The following is a 22,234-nucleotide window of genomic DNA, read 5'->3' as shown; positions in this document are numbered from 1 at the left end:
GTGAGTTCTTCATCAGAGGAATATGCCGACATCGCTCGAAGACTTCCGATTATGAAACCCGAATAACGTAAAAATGACGTCACGTTACGACAGCATGACATTTGTTGTTTTGAGAATAATTTTCTTCAGACAAAGTACTGGCCGGCAGCTTGACTATAAGTAACTGTTCGCATTTAGTCCGTCAGCTGCCAAGAATTTGTAGAGCTTCAGTCATTCCCATAATGGGAAACTGCCTGAAAGGCTCTGGACAGGACGACATTTCACTTTTACACGACGAAGAAAGTACAGATTCACCGAGAACTGGCGAACCACCGCCGCCATATCAGGTTCACAAACCTTCATACAGATTGTCTCGTTTGATTATTTTCGTGACTATGTCAAGTCACTTATTCCGTTTTTTTATTGCAGGAGGAAGCGCCAATCTTTATACAAAGTCAACATGCTCCTCATCTCCTATCAGAGGAACAACAGATACGTTTAGCACAACGTTTAGGGTTGATACAGCACCTTCCTGTGGGAAAATACGATGGATCGAAAGGGAAAAAGAGAGAGTATGTGAAAGCGCTTTCGTTTTAAAATAATTTACGTTAAAATCAATATTGGTTAGAGGTATTGTGGATACCATTTAAGGAAAGGTGTAGAGTTTAAGGAAAAAATGTTGCACAAAGTAAGCAATTAGATATGAAATCCGATGAATATTTTATTCAAAATGTTGGGGCAAGTTACCAAGCGTAACATAGCATGTTGTGAATATTATTCTTGAATTTTGGATACATTGGAATGTTTTCCTCAAAAATTGATGGCGGAAACTAGAGATCGGAGTTTTCCCATGCCAGCACTTTTACTTTGTGTAGCAACATCATGTGAAAGAGGAAGCAGTCACCCGTTTTAAGCTAACACCAATTGGTTCTTAGACAATCAGGCTGAGGCAGATGTGTTATACATATTCTATTGTCAGCATGCATGAAAAGAAAGGTTCGCGTTTATTTTCGTTGAAAATTGCGTGCATTACTCCCAGGAAGAAAATAACGTCGGACACAATACGCGCGATTGTATAATTGAACTATGTGCTGTTGTTTTGCCATATAACTAAGACTTCCGGTACAAGTATTTCCATCATGAAGAATGGTAACAATCAGTTTACTTGAATAGGCCAAACGCGTGTCTGCAAATATCTCTATTCTCATAGATGCCGGCGTTTGGACAAAGTGTGGACGGAAATAATTCAATTTAACCACTTTACGTCTTAAATTCGCGATGTTGATCTGAACGAAAAATGCGACAAAACAAGGCAGAAGTGTTTTGAACCTCAAGTGCTTAGCGAGTGACGCATCCGTTGTTCTTGTTTATATTTTGTATTGACATCTCCTGGGCTCATTAAATTAAATTTTAGTTAAAACAAAACTGAACTTCATTGCTGAATCAGCCGAATTCATTACTGATCTCGAAGATCTCTAGTTTCTTGGACTGTCATGTGAAAAGCATGGGATTTCAAAAAATTAGAATACAGAATAGTCGTTTATTCCATGCTTCTTATGCAAAGTGACTGAGCAAATCAGTGCTCACGTAACAGGCCAAAGGTGATTTCAAGAATATTGTGCTTATATAGTGGTGCACCCTGATGACACTGAAAGTATAATGTATTATGGTGATCAGTGTATACATTTGACACATACCTTGAAAGAATAATTCGAAATCATATTCAGAAATTGATAGTAAATGCTGGCTTTCACTAATGTGTAGTTCCAGAAAATGTCCATACATACACCATGGAAGGGATTTTTTTTTCCAAGAAACCCCCTGTCTACCCCCTCTGGAAATTTCATTTAAGCTTGATGCATTTCTTTAAATGTTTTGGTCGTAGAGACCCCCCCTCCCCACCCCCAGGAAATTCCACTTTCTTCTGTGGGAGGAGTATAGATATTTCCTGGAACTGCACAATGCATAAGGTAAAGTAGGTGAAAGTGTGCATATGAGCCCGGGGACCCACCAGGCCAGAGCTTATCCTGGTTTCTGTGGCATGAAGCAACTAGGACTATTTCTAATCCACCCTGAATGGGATGCCAGTCCATCGGAGGATTACCCCCAGCATTAAATTCAGTGGTACCCATTTGTACACCTGGGTGGAGAGAGGCACTGTAAGAGTAAAGTGTCATGCCCAATGCCTAAAGAGAATACGTGCAAATAATAAAAAAAAAACACAGAATTAGCAGCATTCGCCTGGAAAATCTCCTCAGGTGGTACTAAATTGTTTATACACCTTGGTAAAAACTAGCCTTAAATTAAGGGTGTTCACTCCATAACTGAAGTTCTGAAGGGAATGCAAAGTGTTCACCATCTTACCTCTACTTCTTGCCTCAACTGTTTATTCTTCACAGTTTTGATAGTTTTCAAGGATTGTCCTTCCAGCAAGCATACAAGGTTTACTGTATAGCTAAGCTGGAATGCACACCAGTTACAATGACATATGGAGCACAGGGCCTGGTTGTTCAAAAGCCGATTAATGCTAATCCAGGATTAAAAGTTAATCAAAGTTCTAACTTCTCTTGAATAAAAGTGTTTTCACCGTCCATGTTTCCTTGAGTTTGACATTGGTCAAAGCCAAAATTGAAGGACAAAAATTTTAAAGAGGAAACTTCACTGAAAAGTTACAAAATTGAAATAAAGATTTATGCTTATCCTGGATTAGCTTAATCGTGCTTTGAACAACCCAGCCCTGGGGCCCGTTTCTTGATGGAAAGCCATAGCAAAAGTTCTAACCTTATGATGACAGAGCTGTTTTATTAAATATACTCTTAATGTGAACAGAAGTTCCCTTCATACAAGAAGTTTCAGGCATATACACTTCTCCATTGTTAGATACAGATGAACTAAAAATGGCTTTACAGGCCTGAAAAGTTTCCGGGGTTTTTGAGAAATGGGCCTCTGGCATTTAAAGAGAAAGGAGACCCCAGAGAAAAATTCTTTTAGCAAGGATGAGATACAACAACAAGCTCAATCTACGAATGATACCAAGTCTGTGGCAAACACGCTCATCACAGTTCCACTCGTGCTTCCTAGTATTTATCTGCTGTTCTGTTGGTGTCCACTGATAAAAATTTGCATGTTCATAACCTTGATTTCAGGACTTGTTAAACTTAAATGCTTATTGTATAACACTAATACTGCAATGAGTGTGATTTATTTTATTTTTGATTCTTCTCAACAGATGTGTTATTTGCATGTCTGACTTTGCCATGGGAGACCCAATTCGATTTCTTCCGTGTATGCATATATACCACAAAGACTGCATTGAGGACTGGCTGGTGAGATCATTCACGTGTCCTTCTTGTATGGAGCCTGTAGAAGCAGCGTTACTATCCACATACTATGAAGCATCAACTGAATAACAACAACATAAATATGGAATACAAAACAATAGCAGATAGAAGACATTTTTTCCCATTGACAGGCTAACTGAAGTGTTACTGTTCAGCTTTTAATAAGCTTAGACAAGTGGTTCCCATCAGGAGGATGCAAAAATACAAATTGACTAGTGTTTTTAATTGATATCTTGGAGAGTTCATTGGAACATCACATTCTGATCACAAGCTGGTGATTGATTAGGTCATAGTTTTCATGATTGTCTCATGCTCTTAACATTTACCTCCTTCACAATTCTTTATTATTGAGTCTCTTATACATGTTCAGTTGAAACATCTTTCTCATGCTTATGTTCTAAAATACTAGAAAAAAAAGTTGATTTTAGTCCAATAAGTCCAATTCAAAATGTCTACAGAATGACTTGCTGCACTACTATGGCAAGAACAGAGGTTTTAATGGACATATCCAGTCCTTGTGACCATATACATTGTATTAAAGAATATTGGGCCTTTGTTTATTGCAGTGATAGAAAAATTTCAAATTGATGCAAACAATCATTTTCAAACTTATTAGTTTTAAAGAATTTAGAGTTGGAATGACCTTCTACAATTTTATGAACTGTGACGTATTTTTCGATGAACATAATGTTTCATCCCTTATTTGACGTGTCCTTGTACTGAAGTTGTTATTCAATAATGTTGAGTTCACTGTTGAGTGAATCAATGGCCCGATATCATTGATATTACATTGTTGTAGGGCAGTTGTTTGAGTGCACTCTTGAAGAACATTGCATCTTAAGACAGCATTGTTTGTATACAAACTTACTCAGTCATTAGGAGTTTATATTACCATGCTGTTATATAAACAGCTGCCCTTATCAAGGCTGTCACTTTGTATTAAGGGTCACCTTTTACTTGTTGTTGTACAAGAGGTGGTCAGTAAGGGATTCCTCATAAAAAACACAACCAAATGTGACTGATATCTCAGTGCTTTTAGTCCCAAGTGTGACAAAAATCAGTTTCCTCTAGACTATGTCAGTACAATGTCACGTTGAAGGTAATACATGTAGATGCCTGGGTAACCGGTAGTTTAGCCCGAGAGCCAGTTCGCCCTATGCCAGTTTACCTGGACTGACCGTCCCTTTTCCCGAACTGGAAGTTCAAAGAAGGATGTGCTGACTTTTCTTTCTTCAAACTAAACAAGTGAAAAAGGCAACATTGTGAACATAACAAAACAAGATAACACACGATATGCCTATTTCTTGTTCTTTAATCCTCTGAGCATGGAGCTAACAGTCTACGTGGACCAACTATCAGTCTGGGTGAACTGACTTTCGGGCGAAGCAACTACAATTTGAGGCCTGAGCGTTATCTTGATGTATCACCACATTCTTTAACATACAATGAATCCAAGGTAGTTAACAGGAGAATTGATGCTGTGAACTAAGACAGATAATTTCCTCTTTAAAGTGCCATGCAACTTACCTTTCACGTTTAAGTTTTCAACGCAGTTGAGTTTACAGTACAGTGCAGTTCACAGAGACAGTGACTTGTGCAAATGTTTGTAAATGCTTAAACCATAGCCATCACCTTATGGCCAAACAGAATTTAACTTGTTTTTTTCACTGTTTTTATTTAATAGCAATGTATTAAAATACTTTTAACATTAAATAACTTTAAGATCTTAAAATAGTTCTTTCAGTGGTGTTTTCATATATTAGATTTAAATTCAAACAGTTTATAGATTAGCATATAACTATAAAAGAACATGTATGTGCATGTATGATTAATTTTATGACCAACAGCTTTTTGTACATAGCCAACTTCTTGTAATAAGGTAATATTTTAAAATGTAAATTGCAACATTAAACTTGTAAATAAATTTGAAATAGTTATGGAGTTTGTCGATGGTTACCTAGTGATAGCAAAGGGCTTGGTTTCTAGCCATTTTGTGTTCCCTCATCATCCATGCACTGACCAAAAATTGAAAATTGAACTCAGAATGGCTGGCTAACAAACCAACTACAGCATATCCAATTTAGTTGAAAAAGCACCAATATCAGTTAAGGTGATTCCTCAGAATTGCTTTGCACATCACTACTGCACACAATTTTCACGTCATTAGTGGTGCGCACAGGTATACACATACACAACATCGAGAGCTTTCCTTTGAGCTACGCTTGACAGCAAAATAATGGTAGATTTCTCTTAAGCGAGCATGGTGACATATTTTTATAGCATGATTTTGGTGTACAAATTATTCCCTTTAAGGACCCTAGTCGGCCACTGCCATTTTCGATGCCATCGAAATTTACTGATATTGCATGGTGAAGCGAAATCTTATTGCTCGTTTAAACACGCTCCAAATAAAATATAATAGCAAAACTCTTGCATGTAAACAGAAAAGGTTTGGCAGACTAGGACCCTTTTAGTTGAAAATTTAAAAAAAAAAATGTTCAGAAGGAAAAAGGGATGCAAATTTTGACTTTGAAAACAACAATGTGCTTTGAGTTTATGTTTTAAAGTGTGTAATTTTTCCATAACTTATACAAATATATCATTGTAGCATATGCTTGAGACTTTCTATCAACTTGTCAAGTATTTCTTGATAAAACTTTGCTTCCAGCTACTGCAAAATGTAACATGATCAAATGAAATAAACATTGTTTTCAAAGTTACCTTTTTGAGGAATCACCTTAAGTGTACTAGTCATTATTATAGTTTGGATATAAATAATGGTGTCAATTTACTTTTAATCAGAAAAGATGCCAAAAAAAGAGCACTGCCTTTGAACAAGTGCTAAATCAAACCGTCAAAATTGGATGTCCTTTTGAGGAGAACTCAGCAATGTTGTTGTTGAATGTTTGAATATCATAAACCATGTGCACAAAGAAACTTGCAACTTTAATAATTGCCAAAGCACACTGTCATGTTGTGTTGAGTTTTGTTTTATTCTATGACGGAAGAATGAAAAAACTAGCTTCTAAAAACTCAGTAGAACTTAGAGTACTTCGTAGACAAATGTGAATTAAATTTCAAAGTTGCTAGTTTCTTGGAGCACACTGTTAGTACTGGTATGTTATGCTGCGACATCGCAGAGTTTCACTCAAAAGAAGCTTTATTTGGACTGTAATAAATGCCGTGATGCTTTTTCAATATTGAAATATGGGCTGTCTAAAACCATAAAAAATTGACAAAAGGATCATTTGCCACTAATGGCAACACAATAATTTGTATTGGTCATTTTATACATGTACATCAACTAAAACTTAAAGACATTTTTTGGGCAATTAGACGTGAAATTAGGCTATCAAGCCAGCTTAGAGAATAGTGGGCTGGCTTGCAAATTTGTTACGTTCATGTGAGGAAATTTTTCTCTCATGCCTGCTCATGTTTTGCTTTTTTCAGCATTCTGTGTGCAGGAAGTTATGTCTATATGTTTTCAAAGACAGCAGAAGTAAAAACTAATACTCCATACATGTATTTTAAATGCAAGCAAATCACTTGCATCCTGGCTTTTAGCCATATGGGCATCTATGCATCCTGAGGACACTACCTCTGTAGAGAAGATTGATAGGAGTTGCTACATTGAGATTTACGTTTCAATAATCAAAAAATCTTCAAATTTGCAATTCCAGAAAATATCCATACTCCTCCCATAGAAGGGATTGGAATTTCCTGGGAGTGGAGGGTCAGCAAGACCAAAAAAAATTAAAGAAATGTATTGGGATTTCCAGAGGGAAATTCCTTATTTGAGGTAGGTATGGATATTTTCTGGAACTACACAAAAAAATTCTGATCCAATTTAGATTTTGAGATTCTGGGCTTTCAGTAACTAAGTCCATAAGAGGCCAAAGTTTCAAATATGTCAATCTTCACCAATATGAAAAAGACAATAAAATTGTTAAAACAACAGTATCACTGAACCCCTTCTTTCAATGACAATCAATGGCCTTTAGGGACAAAAAAAATATTGTCATCAATTTTTAAGAATGTCCTGCACTTTTCTTGAAAAGAGAAATAAAAAAAAAAAATGAACCCAGTACACAGTTCAGTGACAGCTGTTGCTTACAAAAAATTCTAAAATTGGACTTTGTCTTGTTTTCAATCATTGCGTTGTCAAGTGTAAGTTGCAATTAGCTGGCTCATTGACCAACCAATCACAAGTGAGCATCTAAAGCCTTCAGGTACTTTGTGGGAATCAGTCGTGGAACCAGAAGATGCCTGCAAAAGTTAATAAAATGGTGAACTTTTAACACTTGATCTACATTTAGCACAAAGGAGTTAAGGTGTCCCACATGTGGAGAAAGGAGTAGTTTAATATTCATCTCAGCTTTAGTTAGTGTTTTATAACTACAATTTTATAAGGATGACGCACACCCCCAAAATTAAGAGTAGGGTAGTCTTAAATTAAGTGTGGAAAGAATCTGGCAATTACTTTGGTTTTGGTTTACTACCGTTTGAGATAGGCCACACAGTCTAATTGAATGTAATTGGCTTGGTTTTGGTTTTAGTTTTACCACACTCAACTGATGAAAACCACTCTGATGTGTCCTATTTAATATGTATAAATGTATGTACTTGACTTGGTTTTGGTTTTACCACACTCAATTGAAAACCACTCTGGATGTGTCCCATTTAATATGTATAACTGTATGTACTTGACTTGGTTTCGGTTTTGGTTTTACTGCACTCAATTGAAAACCACTCAGATGTGTCCCATTTAATATACATTTATACCCCAGCAAACACATGCCATATACAGTTGACTCCTGATAATTAATATTCAAGGAAAAGCACTTTGTTCTCACCTGATTGGCAAAATTAACATGAGGAGAACTGGAAACACCATTTTGAGGTATGGCAGAGGTGCAAAACCAAATCCACACAAGACACCAAGCATCAGGAACTGTAGAGCAGTGTATAAATGCATCTTCCTCTGAGGGACATGCCGAATGTAGTGGTTTGGAGGGTATGCCGCCTACAAGACAGGTAAGTGTTTTTACAATGAATTGTGGAAAGAACTAAAAACAACCAAAACCTACTGAGAATCACCCATTGCCTAAACCCCTATGTTGCACTAACCCAAAAGTCATTCTCACTAGCCCTCCAATTTTTTTCTACTATTGAGAATAATTAATTTAAAATTAAATTAATACTGTAATTTCATCTCTTACAACACTGTTGTAATATTTCAAATTACCCACTCCAAGACAAAATCCCTGCTGGGCAAGTAAGGGGCATAATCCATTAATACAACCACTCAATCCACTGCCCACTACTTTTTTTGCACCCTGCCACATGATCCCACCAAATGAACCAAGTCAAACAAGTTCACTGGCCATGTGAACCAAATAAACCAGGTGCACTAGCCAAATGAACCAGCCAAGTGAACCAGAAGAAAGAGCTAAGTGAACCAGGAGAACAAAGTGAACCAGCCAAGTGAACCAAGAACACCAAGTAAGCAAAACAAGTGAACAAGGTGAACTGGGTTAACCAGTAAAGTCAACCTCATGAACAAAGTGAGCCACAACCATGGACTTATTGTGTTGGAAAATGTGCCAAACCATGAACTTGTAGCAATAATACATACAGTTACAGCACCCCCTTTCAATGTTGGAAAATGGTAAAATGAAAATTTGGGTTGGATTAAAGTGTTTTGTCAAAATTGCTGAGGGGTGGGGAGAAAAAAAAATGCATAATAATTATAGAATGAAGTTTTCCTGCCCATGCAGGTTGTAGGAAAGTTTACTGAAAACATTCACTTTCACATGGAGAAAGCAAAGGACAGAATTCACTAGCCCAATTTCAAAAAAGCCACTAGCCCTGGACAATCACACACGAGCATTTCTGCATGCTTTAGCCAGAATATTCATAGGAGTCAAAGTAATTAAGTCCACAAATAACACACATATAAATGTTCATGAAGACGTACATGATAAAAGCAAATTGTTGTGTAATCAGTATTTGAGAAACAGTTTCACAATTTCTATTTCTTGTCAATATGTTTTTTCTTTAGGTTTCTCAAGCATTGAAGTTAAAATATTTTAGTTTATGTGACGTCCAAAAGGAATGGTCAGTTAGGACTAGAGAGGGTAAAGAGTCCCCAAACAGTAAAAGTTTAGAAGAATCAAAAAGCACTTTATGAGTGGCCCCAAGGAATACAGTAAGTTTTGTTTTCCCGAGACCCTCAATGTTCCCCAAGGCAAAGCCGAGGGGAACATTGAGGTCGAGGGGAAACAAAACTCACTGTTTCCCATGGTGCGAGTCATTAAGTGTCTTGTTATACCTCCCAACTCAAAAATAGAAATAAAACTACAAAAAAATTGTTTACTTGATGCCGGCTGGGACACAAATTTACTGCAGTTTCAAGAGTACAACCTGATCACATGTGAGTTGAAAGCTCAAGTTGTTGTTTCCCTAGGGAGTTGGTGAGTTTTCTTTGCCTAAGGAGGTAGTGAGTTTTGACCCATGACACAAGAGATATTCACCTCCAATAGGTAAGCGTATTTGAGTTGGGAGGTATAACAGTGGCTCGTTAAAAATTCTGTTGCCAACATTTCTTATCAGACTTCATCTCATCCCAACCAATTGCCAACATTAGCGATCTCCCTACTCCCTGAGAAGCTTATTTGGAAATTATTAAATTATTAACTCAGTCATTTGACAGGAATCTGCAAAGGGTTGTTTGTTTCAACACTCAGCTTCATACCTGTTCTGTGACCAACAGCAATGCTCTCTCAAACATCTGGTTACCATCCAAGGAAGTGATGGCCATAAAAAGGAACAAGCCATCAAGTACTGAAGTGGGAATCAGTGTGAGTGGAGTCGGCAACATAAGCAGGGACAAGGCAATCAGAGTGCTTGAGAGTAAGCCAGACAATCTTGTTTCTCTTACTTTGACAATGCTAAAAATGAAGATTTTGTCGTCAGTCACTTTTCAATTTGTTATGTTTAGCAGTAAAGCATTATGTTTCTCTAAGGCCGGTTGCTAAGATCAGAGTAGTGAAATGATCAATCACCAAAAGCAAAATGAGAACATCACAGAAACTGATAAGCCTTTAATGTCAGAGGCCTTTGTGTCCAACAGTGAACTGGCTATAATGATTGCTCCAACATAAGGTATGAATTGTTATATTCTGCCAGTTAGAACAATCTTAAAGCACAGTGCAAGACTATGCATGGTCTTCACTTACATGAATGATACAGTTTATACCTGCATTAAAATAACTCTCATACCTTTAAGTATTACCAACGACAGAAGAGTTCTTAGAATATAGGAAAAATTAAAGGTCACAAAACTCTGGTCTTATTAGCAGGGTGGCCCTACCCAAAATAAAGCGCCTTTCACCACAAGGAGGGAATCTTTGGCATAATGGAAAGCAGCCCAGGTGATCTAATGATGGGGTTTCACTGGCAGTGGTCGTTATAGATACAAGATTCTCTCACTGCTAGCTGTAAGTTATATTAGCCCAAACTTACATTTCAAACACATGCCCTCGATCTACTCTCTCCTCAACATCTGCCAGAGCTCTGACATGGAATGGTGAGTGAGGCAGGGCAGCATGCACCCACGGAAGGCCAAACAAAGACAAAAAGCTATTCACTGCTGCCACTACAAGCAAGTCCCAGTGATATGCACTGCCTTTCTTTAATCTAAAAGCAAGATAAACATCATTTGCAAACCATGGATACACTTTTGTAGAGGCTTGACAACTTCACTTGTGCAGTTTGTAAAAAACATCACTGGTCGACTACACAATACAGACTAAAGTATTAACCAGTCATGATCGATGTACATGTTGTATACCTTACTTAACACTTTAATAAAGTTCATTAACTTATTAGAATAAGTAATCATACAAACAGGAGTGCAATTAAAAGAGCTACATCATAGTTTGTGCATCTTGAAAAGTTAACCTAGATTTTTCAAGTTCATCATTTGTAATCTGTGTTAATCTTCCCCATCCTTAACCATCCATCCTTGTTCCTTTGTGGTTGTGGCTTATTATCTCTTTGGCATTTTTCTATCTTGAGTTCATAAACTACTATTTTTAGGTTTCCTTCAGTTTAAAGGTAATTTTGTACACAGCCAAAAAATCCCAAAATACTGTAATTGAGCTCCTTTATAGTCTCCTTCGCAGCCATTATATATTTGAAAATTCGCCCAAATTTTATGAGCCTTTGGGAAAGTGCAATTGGAAAGGATTTTCAAATATCACTTGTGGTGATATCGCAGCAATATCACTTGTACTGCAGTACAAATTAAAACTTAACCATAAAAGGGTCTGCTCTCACCCAATTACAATGAAGTATAAGACATTCTGACAATCTTATTTGGTTCCTAAATTTACATTTTTACAGAAAGACTAGCTGGGCTGCAGATAGCTAGTGCTAGTCTAGGTGGGCCAGTTTAACAAGATCTAATTACAAACATTTTGACTTTCAATTTTGAGGTGCCGGCTTTGCTTGACTCCAATTCTGAATGCGGATAGTGAAAACTAAAATCTTGAACAGTTTAAATGAAAACTTAAGACCACACCTCCTCCCATTTAAATGATGGAAAAATGGCATGTTTTGGTTTTAGTGCCAGTTCATCATCGATTTGATGGGAGGGGTGGTGTTATGTCTTATATTGTTCTCACCAAGATTGTGGCTCTAAGTCATAAAATTGAGAAGAACTATTACATCAGTGATTCTGATTTATTGTTAATAGATTGCCAGTAATCTTGATTAAACAGTGACAAGTATTTACCTATTTCCAGGGTTGTTAACCATGGCACTTGAGATATTCTGATCCATAAAAAATAGTAATGAAAGAGAAAAACCCAGACCAAGACCTGCAAACACGGCACCCCAACTCAGCTTATGGAGAGGAGCAGCAGAGAAGGAAAATGTATTGCTTGCTTCAAACTTGTACCCTGTTATTAATCAGTACAAAACAAATAATTGAACATGTAAGCATTCTCAACAGCTTCTGCCAGCCTGTGTTTTCATATGTAGAAGTTATCAAATTAGGTACAACTTTCAGTGACTACTGGCCAATGAAAAATATTTATAATAATTAAAATGATTTATTTAAGACATACAAAACATGTACCATGCTTCTGAGTTATAGAAGCACTCCTGGAAGTTTGGAAGGACAAGAACTGCTGTGAGAACACAAGCCAACAGGTGAGTGTTTCTTTGGGCTATTTTCTGAAGTGGTATTCAATTTCATCGAAGCTGTTTTATCAAGATCAATAATATACTTACTTTGAATGTCTCGCATAAAATATGAAGCCACAAAAGACATGACAAGTACAGCGACCACAAGTGCATAATCAGCCAATGCTTCACGCTTGCCAGCATCCAGAAATGGGCTGAAAAACAGCAACAATTCAAAGCATTGCAATCTGTATGAGCTCAGCCAAGTGGCAAACATTAAATACTTGTTCCTGTTTTTTTTCCCCACAGGCTTTCTCTCTTACCCTGTTATTATAAGCTGTTAATCAGCAATTACAGCAATGTGGCAGTAATCAATCCAGTACCTAGTCGATGGTACAGAATATCTTGAGAGTAAAGTTATTTAAATTCCATTACAGAGATTGCTGAACAATTCAAGGTGTGTTTACCTCTTACGAAAATTATACAGTGCAAGACCAATCCAAACTGTTCCCAAACTAACAACAGCATATGACAGACCTCCCTCTCTGTGACAAAATGAAGCATCAGTGGGCTGAGTACAGTTATTAGCTGACTGGTCAATACCACATGATGAGGAATTCCAGCATGAAGTTGAACAGTGAAGGTTTGAGTATTCTGTAATCAAAAAGCATAAAATTACAACCATGTTTCATATTGTATGTGGACTGCCCTCAAATGGAGCCTACATGGACCAGGAGAAAGGGGTATTTAAAGTTATCTTTTGAGGTGTAAGCACATTGGATGAGCTCTTGAGAAAGAACTTGACCCAAGCTAGAAGGAGGCCAATGTTATATTATCTCTAAGTTTACATGATCTTAATTATTTCAAATCAATGTTAGTATCCTTTAAACAAGCCCAATACTTTAACCTATTTATCATTATTCATAAAAAGTCTAAATGTGATGTAGTGGGTAGCTGGAGGTTTCACACCCAAGTGAGTTTGCACCCACATCGACTCAACTAAAATTGCTAAAACTAAACTAAAAGTGCTTAAAATTTAAATCTTTCTTTTACCAAACAAAAAAGACAACATTGTGAGCATCATGAAACAAAATCCCACAAAACATGTTTATTTCTCATTCTTTAATCCATTGAAGGGGAAGGTGAACTGAGAATAGAAAGTTTATAATGAGTTCAGGGGTGCGAACTTGGTGGGTGCGAAACAGGTAGCATTCGATGTAGCAGAGAGTTTGCAGTCCTAAAGCCATTTAATTGCAGTTCGAATTCAACATCATTGAAATGCTTACTCCCAATTATTTATATACATTTGAACACAACCAACAAGCTGAAAATGCCAGATTACCTTTAACGATACTACTGACTGCATCTACTGTAAATGCAAGAGAGATGAACAAAGCAAAAATTTCCTCTGTTGACCTAGACAAAATTAATGATTAAAAACAGTTGAAAATTAACAGTCAAACCCTGCTAACTTGAACTCTTAAGGGAAATGAAAAATAGTTCAAGGTGTCAGGAGTTTGAGATTCCTGATAGAAAGTAAATGAAAGAGTATATCAAAGAGAAAATGATTTGAGTTCAAGATAATGGAGTTGGAGAAAGTGACAGTTAACTGTGCTTCAAACTTAAGTAACAGATTTAGATTCTAACAAATTCCACAGGAGAGGCCATTTACTTTCTGCCTCTGTTTCAAAACGAGTCTTCATGAGTGCAAAACTTTTCTCTCGAAAAGAAGTTTGATTTGCTTAAAAATGAACCTGTAGGCAAAACTCATTATGATATGAATGGTTTCGCACAAAGACTCATTTTGACACAGAGGCAAAAGGCAACTTGGAAATGGCCTATTGAACCATTAATCAAAAACACAACTGTCCCTACATCATGAGTATCAAACACCAGCATTGCTTAGAATCTGCGGCCAGGTGATTAATGCATTTATGAAAAGTTTTATTTTCTATGAAATTAAAGTAACGTCTGTAGACCAATGTACCTTGTCGACCATTTCATAATCTGTGAAAGACCAAATGTGGAATAAATAAAAAGGAAGAATGAATTCCACAAGCCAGTACAAGAATATAGTGCTAAGAAATCCAAATCAAAGTCTGCTGAGATGTTGTAGATCACTTGAAAAAAAGACAAAAAAAAGATGTTAACAGTGACAAGAGTTTTAATGAAGCAATAGATCTAAGATCAGAAATTGTGAGAATTATATTATCTCCAAGTTGAATTCTCAATACAACAAACTAACCAATACTGTAAGTATCTCTTTTAAAACTATTGCCACAGAACTTGCACCCTTTTGCAGAATTTTCTTGTTAAGTTTCAAACTTGGTATATAAATTATGGAAGTTTAAAAGCTGCAACTGTAATTAATGGTTGTTATCTAATCCACTTCATGCCATGGAAGATATAAGGTGTCCACTAGTGTCTTCCATTTCCCTCAATCTTAAGCCATTCTTTGGCTTTGCAACTACTGTAGTCAGTGAGGGAAAAGCCAAGTTTGCCATTACTCAACTGAAGCTCCATCCCTTACCTAGCCTGTGAAGGCAGATGGTTTTCTGCCTGTCATTTCAAGCTAGATAATTAACTCCATCTAAATTTGCACTGTAACCATCACCACATCTATAAATTTATTGTTTACTTAAAGTACACCTAACCCCCCAATTTTTTTTTTTCGCTAAAACGAATCTAGGCTTTATTTGAAGCATTTGGGCGAAGAAATTTTTGAATTTGGTTGAATCCTCGATTTTCTATGCCCTTTCAAAGTCGCGCTTGAAGTGTTTCACAACCGCATTTTAGGAAGTCTGGGGCGGCAGTTCCTGATGACGTCTACCCAGGAACCAAACACAATGACGCCTCAGTCAGCTCTCTGTATTTGCTGGAGAAAATGGAAATCAAAACTAATCGTTCCGATGTATTTTGGGACTAAAACATCCAAGCTTTGTCTCAGAATCATTTTGTTTCGTCACTGGAGTCAGAGTTAAGTTTCAATTTGGAAGACACCAAAATAAACTTCGATCGAGCACGTTCGACAACTGTGAACTCACTGCTTAGAGCTTTGAGAGCAATTTACAATATTTCAAGCGACGAAGGGGAAGACTTCTTTGCGGACGAGCTGCTTGTATATTAGGAATGGAAAGCTAGATACGAAGTGGAGGAGCAGGCAAATGAAAAGCAGGAAAGAAAACTCAAGGACTGCTTTGGATGGTAATTTCGTCAACTAAACATAAGATTCCCACTCGTGTTTATAGCCTGTTTACATTTGTCCTTAGCGATAATGTATTTTGTCCAGGTATGATTGTTCTGTTAAATCCAGTTTGTGTTTTACTTTCTGTTGAATGCTTCATGTTTATAAGAGCGACGTACGTGTTGCAGTTTTCGAGACTTGATGACCTCCAAAACATTGGCTTCGATCGATTGAAAATCGTACTGTTTGGAGCTGTATTTTTGAAGCTGCGAGAACAAGGTGGAAGGAAACATTTCATACAATTACCGATTTCACATTGTCACACGTTTTAAGTCGTAACTCCAAACAACCAATGTAAATTGTTCTCAAAGTTTGCAGTGAAATTCGTCGGATAAGCGAAAAGGATGTGTTCCCTAAGCGGTCCGCAGATAATGTTCCGCGGACATATTTTCGACGCTATTGCACAGAATCTCTGTCACACTGCTGATTTCCAAACCTTCGAAAAACTCTGTGAGTCTAACAATTTTGTTATGATGTAATTCTAAAGGATTAATTTTCTCCTTTTATCTACATTGAAAGAGAAATAAGTGCTGGTTAGCGGCGTACAGTTGCGACCTATTTACATATCAGTTAATACGCTTCTTGATCATGATCGGATCACACAACTTTGCCAGTTATGTTATAAATACTGCGGGATTGTAAGATATAGGTTGTCGGTAGTATTTCTAAAAATTTCTGGTTAGCTTTAAGCAGAAAATTTATGAAATAGCGTTCGAAAGTCTGCAGACCAAATTCCAGTGAGAATTCTTTAATGGTTCTCACAGATTCAGTTCGCTTGTTTCGGTTCGACAAAATCAACCGTCGTTTACGTCTTTATTGTACCATTAGCCAATCATCGTCAGTAAATTGTAGAGTATATCTTTCTTTAAATCTGGAATATTACTGCAACAGCCGATAGCACCTCTGGAAGGCGTTTCTGCGCACTTTTCGAATGTGTATTGCACAATCCTGAAGGAAATGAGAGGACGTGAGATATCGAACCTTCCTGGGTAGACGTCACAAGAGCCGCTGGACCCATTCTCCTCAAACTCGGTCGTGAAACAAAATGGCGGTGTTTTGGAGCTATTTTCGAGATTTCATCGGGGCACAGAAAATTGAGGATTTCATGGAATCCAAAAATTTTTTCACAGAACTATTTCAAATAACAAGTACATTCGTTTTAGCGAAAAAAAAATTTGGGGGTTAGGTGCACTTTAACAATAAAGAAGCCCAAGTGTGATAACACACGATGGGCATTTGAGAACATGAGGGAAATGCAGAAACATTTGTTGAGTGTTCTCAAATGTCTGGAGTGTTTTAGCACAGTGTAATACACGGCTTAGGCTTCTTCATTTGCTCTATGATATAGACGCGAAACAATAAAACATGCTTTTTCTATGTCTTATACTCTGATAAATCATGGGATTTTGACCAACCAGAGTGTGCGCAGGGTCCTATCTATATTATAATTTGATATACAGACACTTGACACTGACTACTGCCTGTACCTTTTATATATAGTGCCAAGGGAGCTGTGGTTAGCATGACAATTAAGGGCTGTCCTCCAAAGAGAGCAAATAACGTTCCTCCTACAGCCTGTGATATAATTACTTTCTGGACATCTACAACAAACATGAAAGGGCAGTGGTTGAAATTTTAATTGTAGCACTATCTAGACATTGTGCTAATTAGAAAAAATAACACTGAGTCAGGAATTAATTGGAGACATGAGTAAAGAGTTTGAGCTTGACTGTTCTACTTGTGTTTTTCAGTTAGGTACTAGGTAATTTGCATTTACATCTTGCTACCCATGACTAAGTTGGTCAAAGGGTACATACATGTAACACTGCCCAATAAAACAATCACTGTGACCTAAGGGATTAACAGTAGGGATTTACCCAGTCAGTAGCATTATAATTTACACCTTTAGCAACTGGGAGCAAGTGTTGTGAAATTTTGTTTTTATTCTGAAGCCATGTCTCCTCTCCCCCCCCCCCCCCCCCCAAAAAAAAAAAAAATAATTGAGCTCCAGTGAATTATGAATGCCTTGCTTTGCTGTTTAAGTGCTGTAAATAAAGGAAATAATAATAATGTTGGTAGATATTACAGTTCTTACTCACCAATTTGTCCATTGGTGTTACGGCTGTTGAGGACACCAAAAGCAATAGATGGTAGAAGGCAGGCAAAGTACAAGAACAGTGTTGTGGAAATCAACTTAGGAATGGTATGACGACCTCTTATTCCTATTGGGTTATGAAATTGATCACTAGACATAAAAATAAATCACTATGATACATCATTTCAACTTTTGCTTCCCCAGATAAATTTTTCTTGAAACGAGCAGCCATGGTAGTAGATTACTTTCCACTGGCAGAGTTACAAAACAATCTGTTTAACAGTTATGATGCACTTGGGAAATTGGAAAAGCATTCAAGAAGCTAGAGGTGCCCTCAGGTGACAAAAAGTCAATATTGGTATATAAACGAATTTTAGGGGAGTGCCCATCTTATCTTACCCAGATGCTTGAACGAGCAGGCATGGTCAATTAAACCCTATCTGCCCCTGATTCAAACGGGAGACTGAGGTCTCAGTATTGACTAGCCGCCTCTGGAATATGATTCCTGCTCATATTAAAAACCAACCTAATCTTTCAAACTTCACAGAATCTATCTTTAAACTTTTTATGGACAGTTATCAGGAATTGGACCATTTTATCATCTAAATTTTTAATTTTCTTGTTTTAATTGTTAGACTTGATCCAATGCTTTGCTTTTTAATATTTTAGAGTGTCTCATATCTTCGTTTTTTATATTATTGTTACATATTTAAGAGTCAGTTTCTATATTTTTAATTCTTAACACATCATCCTTTTATTCTGTAAATATTTATACGAGGGCCACTGGTTTTTCAGTGATTACTGTTGTGTGCTACCCTCAAATAAAGTTGCTTATTATTGTTATCATTACCATTATCATTGTCATTATCATTATCATCAGTATTATTATTAGCTGTGTCTCCAACAGCTCTACACTTCTGTCATGCTCCACAAACATCCACAGGCATATGATAACTTGATGATGCACACTAAAGCATGATTCAGGACTAGTTTTATCTCCATTACACCAAGTTAGGACTGTAATATCTCAAAGTGTCTAAGATCTTAGTTGCAGCACACATTCTCCCTCAACTTACCATCTTTAAAATCTGATAAATAATGTGGCCATCTTCTTTTCAAGTCTCTAATAAGTCCTCTTCCAAAGGAAAACAGCTCTGATTTCTGTCAAATTGACGGACAAAACTTTTGGTTATAATTTGCACTATTATTAATATCCTATTCCTCCAGAAATTTCTAATAAAACCAAGTGGCCTTAATGTATAAACCATTCAGTCACTGGAAATGAATTGCTTCATTGGTACAACAATGCCTTGTAGTTTCAGCAGAAACTCATAAGGGTATTAGGGCATTGGTGTATCGGGATATTCAAGTATTGGGGTTATGGGGCATTAGGGTATTAAGGTATTAGGGTATTAGGGTATTAGGGTATGAGGGTATGAGGGTATTAGGGTATAAGGGCATAAGGGTATTGGTGTATTGGAATATTAAGGTATTGGGGTTCTGAGGCATTAGGGTATTAGGGTATAAGGGCATAAGAGTATTGGTATCTCAGGATATTGAGGTATTGGGGTTATGGGGTATTAGGGTATTAGGGTATTGGGGTGTTGGGATATTGAGGTATTGGGGTTATGAGGCGTTAGGGTATTAGGGTATTAGGGTATTAGGGTGTTAGGGCATTAGGCTATTAGGGTATTTGGGTATGAGGCTATTAGGGTATTGGTGTATTGGGATATTGAAGTATTTGGGTCATGGGGCATTAAGGTTAAGAGTATTAGGGTATATCAAGGGTATTAGGGTATAAGGGCATTAGAATATTGGTGTATTGGGATATTGAGATATTGGGGTTTTAGGGCATTAGGGTATTAGGGTATTAGGGTATTGGGGTATTAGGGTATTAATGTATTGGTTTATTGGGATATTGAGGTATTGGGGTTATGGGGCATTAGGATATTAGGGTATTTGCTATGAGGATATTTGGGTATTAGGGTATTAGGTTGATAGGTTATTATGGTATTAGGGTATTAGGTTATTATCATATTAGGGTATTAGGGTATTAGGGTATTTGGGTATTTGGGTATTAGGGTATTAGGGTATTAAAGTATTGGGGTATTTGGGTATTAGGGTATTAAAGTATTGGTGTATTTGGGTATTAGGGTATCTGGGTATCAGGGTATCAGGGTATCAGGGTATCAGGGTATCAGGGTATCAGGGTATTATTAGTTCTATGGAAGAAGTAATTCATTATGTTAGATATCAAACCTAAACATGAATTTGATCATTGTTGATGAAAATGTTTGGAAAAGAAATAACCAACAGTGTCATCATCTCGTCTTATTGTGCCACTAGGCGCATAAGGAACCCAACAGTGTGCAGTATTTAAAATATTTAAGTTAAGCTAAGTCTCAGGTATTTGATTACATGTACCTTTTGATCATCTCTTCTATGGGTAAAGGAGGATTTTGATTGAACAGCAGGAGGTTTTCTAGCTGGTCTAATTGTTGCGTATGATCTGGAGGAGAGCAGGTCTTTGCGATCAGACAACACTTTCTGCAGACAAAATGAGAGACAAGCTTGATATACAGTGCATGGGGTAAGACATTTCACAGAGTAATTACTGGTCTGGCCATGATTGTGAAGATATGACAAGTTCTGAGCAAACCTTAAATTGTTCCTCGGTTTCCACTTCAATAAGTAATTGTCTTGTTTCTATATCTGACAGCAGTGTTGCAAAAGTTCTTCCTGTCTCTAAAGAGTTCTTGGTACTTTTCTGACAGAGACAAAGATTTAGCGTGAACACATGCAGTGCTTTCATTACAAGTATCCTAGTGCTGGAATATAAACAATTATTCTGTAATTAACGAGGGTCCATAATAGGGTTCTCAGATCCCGCTTTCCTGCCCATTTTTTCCTGTTAATCCCACCATCCTGCCCCTATTTGCCTGGAAATCCCGCTTCCGCCTACTTTTCCAGGACATTTCTGGGTAAATTACTAATTTTTTAAATTGATAATTAATTTAATTATTGGCACAAGCTTTTTAAAACAAGATATTGCATACAAGATCACAAAAGAATTCAATGGGTAGCAGATATGTAAGCACAAATGATTATAACGTTTTTCTCCTTAAACGGTTTACTGTTTTGTTTCCTTTTGTCCACGTATCAGTGAAAGAAAAAGATTGTTCATTCCCATATTCAAGAGATGGCCCGTAAACACACTTGACAGTTTCTTTCAAAGCTTTCAGTGTCTTCACTTTACTTGAAAACTGGGCTCAGAACTTTTCTTTCCGAATGAAGGCATTCCTGCTCGCACATCCTTTTCGTATTATGGTCTAATAGATGGTGACGCAATTCGTAATGTTGCATACTTCGTTCGGTAAATCACTATCACCGCCATCCAGTGTGGCCATCCTGACCAAAACAAGCCAAAAGACTAGAAAAACTAGAAAGGATCGGGAGGTCAAGGTTACAGATGCAAGCATCAAAAATGTCGGAAATGGACGACACGTTTGAAAGAACCTGACAGGGTACAGAGCAGTTGCTATTCATTACTTGAAACCTGACACAGCTATACAGTTCGTTTCTGTCAGCTTGTGTTTTTTGCGCTGGTCAATAACAATTTATAAGGTCACATAAGAATTGAAATCCCGTATCCCGCTCTGTTCCCCTTGCAAATCCCACATCCCAACCCCATAAAAACACGAAATCCCGCTCTCGCTCGTAATTGTAATTCCTGCTTCCCGCCCCTGTTTTCAGCTAAAATCCCAAATATCATGGTGAAAAAAAGCCAAATCCCGCATCACGCCAAACCTATTGGGGACCCTCATCAACCACTGACTACTAGAAAGCTGTGGTTACAATTGAATAAGAGTTGGTTCATACAAGTGACAGTCATAATCAAAACCATTCTAAAGAGCAAAAATTGTCCAAACACATACTTTCTAGTACAAATAATACTGTTATGTTTGAATTATTTATCACACAAAGTAAAGACCACAATGCATGTGTTTGCTTCCAAGAGTGAAAATGAAACATTGAAATGTTGCTTCATAAACAGGTGTCTTTTCAATACAATTTATTTGACTTTAGACTTCACCAACTTTTTTCCTGTAAACCCAAATTTTTGTTTTGCGTCTGAATGGAAACCTTAAAAGGATGTTGTCTAAGAAAAATTGCGAGGAACCCAACTTAGGTTCCTAGTCATGAAATCATGGGTGCCCAGCACTTATATGAAAAAAATAAGTTTATCCAGTCAATCAAAGACAAATGCTAGTAGTCTCCCGTGGCACCTGGGCGATTCTAGAGCACAGCCCTGTTAAAAAATGACAACGACCACCATAATCAGCTAAACGCTTCTGCTTGTTTGTTTCTGTATGTATCGGCCTTTGT

The 22,234-nt window shown here is 37.1% G+C and overlaps 2 protein-coding genes across 3 annotated transcripts in view; one reads left to right on the top strand and one right to left on the bottom strand.

Annotated features, from left to right (window-relative positions):
• The first annotated feature begins 91 nt into the window (after positions 1-91).
• LOC110055664 (RING finger protein 11-like) lies at positions 92-5,257 on the top strand. Its single transcript, XM_020762045.2, has 3 exons — positions 92-326; positions 409-551; positions 3,209-5,257. Exons 1-3 carry the CDS (start codon positions 222-224, stop codon positions 3,387-3,389), a joined length of 429 nt encoding a protein of 142 aa, XP_020617704.1. The 5' UTR covers positions 92-221; the 3' UTR covers positions 3,390-5,257.
• The window catches only part of LOC110055661 (solute carrier family 4 member 11-like), a 23,069-nt gene continuing 5,810 nt past the window's right edge, over positions 4,976-22,234 (bottom strand). For both annotated transcript variants that reach the window (XM_020762041.2, XM_020762040.2), the window contains 14 exons: positions 20,508-20,615; positions 20,273-20,395; positions 18,925-19,009; positions 17,853-17,975; positions 17,241-17,354; positions 14,497-14,629; positions 13,852-13,925; positions 12,977-13,163; positions 12,618-12,724; positions 12,118-12,283; positions 10,845-11,018; positions 10,075-10,270; positions 8,174-8,343; positions 4,976-7,586 (listed from right to left, as the gene is read on the bottom strand). In XM_020762041.2, the coding sequence (XP_020617700.1) occupies positions 7,523-7,586; positions 8,174-8,343; positions 10,075-10,270; positions 10,845-11,018; positions 12,118-12,283; positions 12,618-12,724; positions 12,977-13,163; positions 13,852-13,925; positions 14,497-14,629; positions 17,241-17,354; positions 17,853-17,975; positions 18,925-19,009; positions 20,273-20,395; positions 20,508-20,615 (1,824 nt within the window). In that variant the 3' untranslated portion in view covers positions 4,976-7,522. The remainder of the gene's footprint in view (positions 7,587-8,173; positions 8,344-10,074; positions 10,271-10,844; positions 11,019-12,117; positions 12,284-12,617; positions 12,725-12,976; positions 13,164-13,851; positions 13,926-14,496; positions 14,630-17,240; positions 17,355-17,852; positions 17,976-18,924; positions 19,010-20,272; positions 20,396-20,507; positions 20,616-22,234) is intronic.

The sequence above is a fragment of the Orbicella faveolata genome, unplaced genomic scaffold (genome assembly GCF_042242905.1).
Source record: "Orbicella faveolata isolate gen_17 unplaced genomic scaffold, um_ofav_v1 contig_14, whole genome shotgun sequence".
Lineage (NCBI taxonomy): Eukaryota > Metazoa > Cnidaria > Anthozoa > Scleractinia > Merulinidae > Orbicella > Orbicella faveolata.
Note: the sequence above shows the minus strand (reverse complement) of the source record. Positions and strands in the feature narration are given on the sequence as shown.